This window comes from Episyrphus balteatus, chromosome 4, assembly GCF_945859705.1.
Source record: "Episyrphus balteatus chromosome 4, idEpiBalt1.1, whole genome shotgun sequence".
NCBI classification, from domain to species: Eukaryota; Metazoa; Arthropoda; class Insecta; order Diptera; family Syrphidae; genus Episyrphus; species Episyrphus balteatus.
The window spans coordinates 36,658,266-36,666,675 of NC_079137.1; the positions used below are offsets into that span (position 1 = coordinate 36,658,266).

The 8,410-nt window shown below is 31.3% G+C and overlaps 2 protein-coding genes across 2 annotated transcripts; both read left to right on the forward strand.

The window, feature by feature from the left end:
- The first annotated feature begins 1,923 nt into the window (after nt 1-1,923).
- LOC129919685 (DNA-binding protein SMUBP-2) lies at nt 1,924-2,678 on the forward strand. Its single transcript, XM_056000656.1, has 2 exons — nt 1,924-1,948; nt 2,016-2,678. The coding sequence occupies exons 1-2, from the start codon at nt 1,942-1,944 to the stop codon at nt 2,492-2,494; spliced, it is 486 nt and encodes a 161-aa protein (XP_055856631.1). The 5' UTR covers nt 1,924-1,941; the 3' UTR covers nt 2,495-2,678.
- A 2-nt stretch (nt 2,679-2,680) lies between these two features.
- Nucleotides 2,681-6,513, forward strand: LOC129919684 (uncharacterized). Its single transcript, XM_056000655.1, has 3 exons — nt 2,681-3,046; nt 5,972-6,037; nt 6,090-6,513. The coding sequence occupies exons 1-3, from the start codon at nt 2,727-2,729 to the stop codon at nt 6,400-6,402; spliced, it is 699 nt and encodes a 232-aa protein (XP_055856630.1). The 5' UTR covers nt 2,681-2,726; the 3' UTR covers nt 6,403-6,513.
- The last annotated feature ends 1,897 nt before the right edge of the window (nt 6,514-8,410 follow it).

An 8,410-nucleotide genomic window follows, 5' to 3' on the forward strand; every position in this document is an offset into this window, starting at 1 on the left:
AAGATGAAGATGAGATGATGACTTGTTATAACTTTTTTGTTTTAATAGATAGATGAATGAATTTTGTACTGTAGATAGGTAATTAAATAAATTATAATTGTACAAAATTTCAATTAATTTCATTTTCAAAATTCAGAGATAACGGTAAAAAGATGTTCTTTTCCAACACACGTTATATCTTTTGATCTAGTGCTCATATGAATTTGATTTAACTTTAATACGCATGCTGATAACATAACCTTTTATTTGATATATCACACATAACGTAACGTGCTCTACAAGTTACACAATCTTAAATTGAAAAAAATTTAAAAATACCTCAAAACACCTGTGGAGATCTGTTGGCGATGACCAGCTACCAGTGTAGGAAGTACCGTAATCTCAGTCTGGAAATTCGACATGGTTAACTTTAAAAAATTCTAACTTCTCTTGTAGACGTCTTTGAAATAAGATTTATGCATCATTATACAAGGTGAAACAATAAGCTTCCACATGGTATAAAATTTTTTATAGGTTGTCAAACAAAAAAATTGATTTAATAGCATGAGAACATAAAAATAAATTTTTTTTTGCTTTTTTTATGAAATTTCATCGAGTTTAAAAAATTCTAGCTCTTTTTGTAGATGTCTCATAGGTCTGATCGATATATATTTTTTGAGTTAAGACAAAAAGCTTTCAGATGATATAAAATTTATAAAGGTTGTCATATAAAAAACATGGATTTGAAGGTGATAGAATAAAAATAGGTAGATTTTTTCTATTTTTTTTTTTTCAAGAAAAGTGATTTTTTTAAAGGTTTCACTTCTACCACGTGTGAATTGCACACATGATTTTTTTTTTTTTTTTGTTATTTAAATAATTTATTCTTATAATTTTTGTTATATGAAGAATAAATAGCAGTGCCTGTTTTTATTTTTTTTAGTTTTTTTTTATTATAAAATATGAATAAATAGCTTTGACTTACATATTTTCAGTTTTAGTTTTGTTTTTATACATATGAAATAAAAATGAGCCGTGTTCTTTCTTCGTTGAAGCCTAGTACACTGCTGATGCGAAACAAAATTTTCCATAAAAAATTTCGTTAACGAAATCTTGAACGAAAAATTTCGTTTTGCTTTTCGTTTTTCAATTCCCAGCTCAAGCGAAAAATTGGAGAGTTTTCGCTCATTTGCCATTAACTTGTTACTTTCCTGTGCATTTTTGTTGGCTCCAAAACAGTGTTGACGGTTTTTCACCTTTAATTCATTTATTTCTTGCTTTAAAAATTATTTTCTGTTGATTTTTCTTGATTTTAAATAAATTTTGAATTTTTTTATTTTGACTTTGACAGAATACTCGATGATATTTTTTCGTTAGCATTTTCGTTGTCGACTTTGGAGACTTGAAAATTTTTCGTTTCGCATCAGCAGCTTACCAGGCTTAAATGAAAAAATACCGAAAATAAGTCTCTTTTTTACTGGGACTATGATTTATTGAATCCATCTGGGTATTTAGACAATTAGGAAATGTAAGCATCTAGCAAGGAATATTCATCAACGTTTTTGAAGTTAAAATATCATTTTTTGTTTGTTTTTTTTATTTTTTGTGGTTTTGATAAGGTGAATTTTATTAAAAAAAACTATCGATACTATCGATAGTACCGATAGTTTTTTTTTGAAAACATCGATACTATCGAAACGTCCGACTATCGATGTTTAAGCCACCCTACTTGGCACATTGTTTACGACACGTAGGTAAATCGCATCGCGATCGATTTTAATTCTATTTTTTTGCTGTTGAAAGGAATAAGATAGGTACATGAACGTAGACATAAAGTCTACACACAGGCCCGGATGCATCCACAATAAGAAATAACCTTATTCTCGAACGCGCTCCTGTCACTTTTGACAGTAGCCCCAAAAAACAGCTGATTTTTAAGTTTTGTATAAACAAATTTTTGCCATGGCAGGTAAATAAATAAATATTTCATTAAAAATGCATTAATTTAAAAACCACTTTTCTCTTGAACACAACAGAAAAATCCAAAGGTCCCCTCTTCCCCATCGAACCAGGTAAAAAGAAACCCGACTATGGCACAAATGACACCCTTACCTTGCTCGAACAAATTCCCAGCCAAATGGTCGAAATGAAGCTGGACGATGTTCTAACTGCCGTCAAAGAAGTTGACAATTTATGTGACTATCAGCGTTGCAAAACTAAAACCAATCTAATGGGACAGAATTGTGATCATTGCAAGAAAAGATTCTGCTTCAAACATGGTCTACCCGAAGTGCATGGTTGTGGGGAAGCAGTAAAGCAGGAAGAACGAAAGAATTTCCTAAAACCAAAGCCATTGAAAACTGTTCGACAGGAACAGGATTTGGCTAAAGCTAAAGTCAAGTTGAATGCAAAGCTGAAGGATATGCAAGTTGGTCGAATGCCCAAACCAAGTAGTGGTGGGAGTGGTGGAGCTGCAGCCAGTTCTGGAGGTGGGAAAAAGAAAAAAGCTAAATAATTCATAGTTCTTCTATCTCCCAATAGATGGTGCAAAAATTCAAAACAAAAAATTATAAACTATTGTGAATGAAGCTGAAATGTCATTCTCCTCAGCTGTCATCGCAGTTCTAAACTTCAAAAAAATAAATTTAGAAAAGTGAAAGTCACAAAGAAAAATACAAAAATAAACTTTTTCCATTCGATATCATTGTTATTTATTAAATTGTTTTATTTATAAAATATCTATTTAAATGAGTAGAATATTAGTAAGTGTATTACGAACTGCCATTGGCAGACAACTCCGATACGAATGTCCAAACACTGTGCCATCTTTTTATCATTTACGTCCTCTGAGAGTTTCGGTGGAATTCTGCACAAAAATCGGTGACGGAGCTCCTGCTAAGGCTCCAAAAAAGAAGACCAAAGAAATACCCAAAATCACATTACTTCAACAAAATGATGCCATGAGTGTGACCACTTTGGAAGAAGCTAATAAATTAGCCCGGCGCAGAGACTTGCAATTAGTTAAGGTGCAAGATCTTGACCCAAAGTCAAACCGGCCTGTTTATAGGTGATTGTTTATTCTTGACAGTTCACCCAAATTGGACATTCAACCCAGAAATAATTCGCATAGAGCTGAAAATTGGTACAGAGAAAGTCCCCAAAAGTCCCATGTGTGCCATAAAAGTTATTCAAAGTTAGATGTTCTTCATAAAATCTAATACCTTCTAAACGAAGGTAGCTACGAAAAAGCACATCTGAATCTTTTATGGGCTTTAACATAAAATTAAAACATTTGTAAAAAAACCGAATCTTAGAGGAGTTAAGTACGGAAAACTTTTATTTTTGATGTTTGTCCAAATTACAGCTAAAACTGAACGAAATTGGTTCACTCAGTCCAAAGTTATGAGGTGACAAACATAAAAAAAAATAAAAAAATACAGACGAATACCTCCTTCTTTCTGGAAGTCGGTAAAAATAAAGATAAATGCGACGATTTTGCGACTGAATAATCGCGCGACTAAAATCGCATGTGTGCGCCTAGCCTTAGACAGGGTCTATGAATATGGTCCATTGAATAATCACATAATTTTTTTTTTGAGTGAATAATATGAACAAAAAATTAAATTAATTTAAAACAGAGATCAGAAATAACAGTCAACCTTTATTTTCAACTGGTTTAAATTTGCAGGTGAGATTTATTTTTTTCTCTCAGCGATAAATCTCACTGGTTGACCGAAACATTATGTAACGGAACCTATGGTGTTCGAATAAGTACACATCTTTTAAAAGGATTACATTTCGAATCTCCAAAAAAGGTGAGGTATTATAACCCTCAAAATAGCAATACCCAAGCACTAATAAATATTGTTACTTAAATGTTGTGTACTTATTTAGCTTCACTCCTTTAACCACCATTATGGCCCATAGGCTATAGGATCCTATAGGCCGATCCTGGCAGCTGAAGTGAAGGGTGTTCTAGTTACTACTACTCGGCATGCTTGCTAGAGGCCAAGGCTTAACTCGTCGAAACGGGTGGATTCTTGCCATAGCAACTGAGAACGATTGTTACGTTGTTAATCATGCCGAATTAGTGTGAGATATTCACGAAATATAAAAAAAATTGGTTCGAAAAAAAGAAATCGAGACCCAAAATTCATCCAATTTTGAAATAAAAGTAGATTACTATTCATGTTTTGATAAAGTGTGAAATGTGAGAAAAAAATAATGACTTGGCAACCCTGGCGAGTGGAAAGGACTTTGGTGTTATAGTCCTAAAAGAGGCAATATTTTAATAAAGCGTCCATGGCCATTGCGACCTCGTTATTCGTTTCCAAAGGCCCCCTAATCCATTCCGTTCTGTCCTAAAACTTTGATTTAAGACACCATGATGCACTGCCTCTCTCCTAAGAGGTCCTTTAAGTCCGACACATCCACCCTAAAAATATCCTTAAAATTCCATTTTAATTTTTCTTTAAAAAAAAATAATTTAACGTTTTTCAATCCTTTGCAACGTATTACCAATTTGTAACGACTTACGAATTCAAATTTTCTAAACTGTTATACATGCGATTTAACTTATTTTCTAACACATAAAAAATAAAAAATAAAGGTTTCTCTCAGACCTTGACCGAAATATTTCTTTTAAAAAAAAAGGTTATTTTATGACCTTTATCGAAAATGGCAACAAATAAGTGTTATTAAAGAACCTTTTAAAAGGTTGAGATTTATTTCAGATTTCTAATTTAAAATTAACTTTAATCCAAACTAAATCCAGAGTGAATAATATGGCCGTAACAAAACTGTGTTTTTAGTTTATCTCAACAAATTCGGAGTATGGAAATACGGAGTTGCCGTTTTTTTTGCAAAATTTGACATATTTTTTAGGTTCATATATTTCATCAAAGCATTAGTCAATTTCATTCAAATTTACAGACAAGTATACTTATCATTTTGAAGTGTAAAAATAAAAAATTAAAAAAAAGTTTTTTGAAACAAAAATTTGAAGAATTTAATTTTTTTAACTTTCGATTTTTTTTTTTTTAATTTTTTCCCGAAACATAACAAAATCTTAAATTTCCAATAGATATTTAATATAAAAACTCTTTGAACCACAAGAGCAAATACGTGCGACTCAGTCGTGCATTTTATTTTGATTGCTTTTCGGGCGATTATACAGCTTGAAAACTATCTGGAAAGCTTTTCAGATACGTTTATCTCATATAGCCTATCCGAGAAGTATTTGAACATGCCCAATCTATACATGGTTTGAAATTTCTTTACGATAACATCGACTATTTGACGAAAAAACGCAAACAACGGTGTTTCGATACATACCACTCTCTTAAGCGCACTAACTTTCAAACGATAAGTGTAACCAAAGCATTTCTTAACCTATTTTGTGAACAACTTTATAGTCATTTTATGTATGAAGTGTGTTAGAAATATATTTCAAAAAACTCATATTTTACAAGCTAAGTACAAAAATTCGCAGTTTTTGAGTTTTGAACAGATAAAATAAAAAATTTTTTGAACGACTGCTTAAAAAAAAAACAAAAAAACGTTTTTATATAGAAGAACACATTTTTTACAAGAAAGAATAGAAAACTTTTTTCGATAGGACTCACGGTTTAAGAGTTATAAGCAAAAAAACTTTATTTTCGACATTTGACACATTGTAAAATCGCGATATCTTCTAAACGATTGCTCGTAGAAAAAAAAGCGTCATAGCATTTTTTTAGGAAATACAAAACCTGCAAGTGAATCATATACTTTTTTTGATAGATTCCTCCGTTATATATGAAAAACCTACATTTTCGACATTAAACCTTTAATAACTTTTTATGCACTCACGAGACTTTTGGGGAAGTTTCAACGCTCTGTACCAATTTTCAGCTATATGCGAATTATTTCAGGGTTTGCACTTTTCAATATCTAATTTGTCTGGACTATGATCTTTTTTGAAAATCCATTAGCTTATGTTATTCTCTTTTAGATTGGCAACAAAAGCTGAACTTTTGGCTGACGAAGACTTGGACGAATCAAAATCAGACAAAACGACGTAAGTATCGATTCCCAAATTCTTAAAAAATTTCTTACAATTTCTTTATTAGCTCCTCCTCATCCCAAAAAAAACCCACAGTTAAATCCCTTACTGTTGGATCTAGGATAAGCGACAACGATTTAACCTCAAGAACTAAAAACATCAGTAAATGGCTTAGCAAAGGCTGTGAAGTTCGTGTTCTCATTCAAGGCAATGATGCAAAAAGTACAGAATTGGTCTTCCAAAAAATCGAAACAAGTATCAAGGAACCCCAAGTAATTGGAAAGATCACTCAAAAAAGATCAAAAGATGGCTTCATTAAATTCAATATCTATCCGGTTCCAGTAGAGAAGAAAGACTCGAATGATAACCAAAAAGCATGACTAGAAAAAGCTAATGCTAACAAAGTGTTGGCTGCCTTGGTCCTTTGTCTGATTGTTAAATATTTAATTTGGAGCCAAATTCTTGTGCAAACGATGTTTGAGCAAGTTTTGGAAGCTTTCTTCAAGACTGGTATACGCTGATGATGCTTTTGGCGAAGATAGTTCCTTATTTTTGAGTTTTGTTTTTAATCAATTTTTATTTAAGTGAAATATATTTTCTAAAAGTTATTGCTGTCGAAATGGTTTTTGGTTTTATTTCTTATTTTTATCTCTATTGATCAAAATGGAATGTTTGGATTTGAGGTAGTTCGATATCATAAGAAAAGCAGCAATAAAAAAATGCTTCACTCATGAAACTCCAGATGAAGGTTTAATATAAAGCAAGGACAAAGGATTCAAAAAGTTTTTAAAAATATTTTTGGTGAAAGGGTGTTTTTTTTTTGAAATATGGAAAATCCGCGATAAGTCCGATAAAATCAATGGTATAAAAGATTCCCTTACGAAATTTATTAAATATGTTTGAGTGAAAACAAAAATGATGGGTCACCCTAATGAAATTTGGTAAGAACATTGACTTTGGGATAGAAAGCAAGAATAAAGGGTTTTCATAAAAAAAATTAATGTGAAAGGGTGTTTTTTTTCGAAGAGACAGTAAAATCTGTAATTGGTCCCAAAAAGCCAAAGCTAATATCTTTGCCGCCGGGTACAAAGGGGTTAAGTCATAAATGATAGTTTGTCAGAAAAGGCGATTGAAGTTGAATCGATGAATTTTTGAGCATTGATTCTCTTATTGTTATAGGAAAAAGTATCTCTTAATTTATATTTTTGATACAAACTAAAAGAGAAAAAAGAGCTTATTCTTATTTTATCAAAACCCAAAAAGTGCAATTTTATGACTTAACCCCTTTGTACCCGGCGGCAAAGATATATCCATTGAGAAAAATCCGAACAAATTTCTCGAGATATGGAGACTTGTGCGTTTTTCAAAATTTTAGACGCCCCACCAAACCATCACGCAAGCTGAGATTTGAACACAAAAAAAGTCCTTCTTTAAAAGGTCAAAAAAAAAAATCAACTCGTCTGATTTACATCTCACTAATTATAATACATTTATCGTGTAAATACAAAAAAGTTACGCATACACCACAGTGACCCGAAAAGTAATACAACAAACTATCGCTGAATAAATATTAAAACCAATTGAACTTCCTTCACCCTTTAAAAAAGTAAATAAATTTAAGGAGCTATATTTTAGCCCTATTAAGTCTTGGGAAGAGGGCGTTCATCAGCTTTAAAGTATCAGACTTTCTAACACATATTATCTGATGGTATCGTAATTGAACATGTCTTGGAGATGGAATTTCGCTAAAAAATGATTAGTCCACAAGTTCCCGATAACCCAGTAAACAAATTTCATCTTTCTTTCGTGTCGAGTTACTCATTTTATATTCATTAATTCTTTTTTTTTTATTTTGAGCAAAAAATAAATTAACAGGTGAATTTAAATAAACAAAATAAATATTTCAAAAATATCAAGTAACTAACGGTTTTTATTAAAACGAAAGGCATATCATGAAAAATTATACTAAATCCCAACTAACTCCACCAGATAAATTTAAATAAGATAATTTTTTTAAGTATGGGCACCTGCCTAGAACAACATTCAAGCAAAAACTTTGAGCTTATTGAGCGCCCAGTTTCACTTGAACTAAAAAGCTGATTTTTTACATATATTTAACACAAAATACATAAATAACAAGATTTTAAGTGGGGAACAATGAAAATGTGAAATCTAAAAAATTGGACCACCCTACTGCACACACATATCCCAATTCATCATTCCTAAAAATATGTGTTCTTTAAACATAAACATAAATACATACTTAGATAACTGTTAAGGTAATAGGTTTTAAAAATTTTATGCAATAAATTCAAATTGTAACGAATCAACTTTTTGAAGCTCAAACTAATCATTTCTGTACCCGTATTGTATCTTTTTTCTCATTTA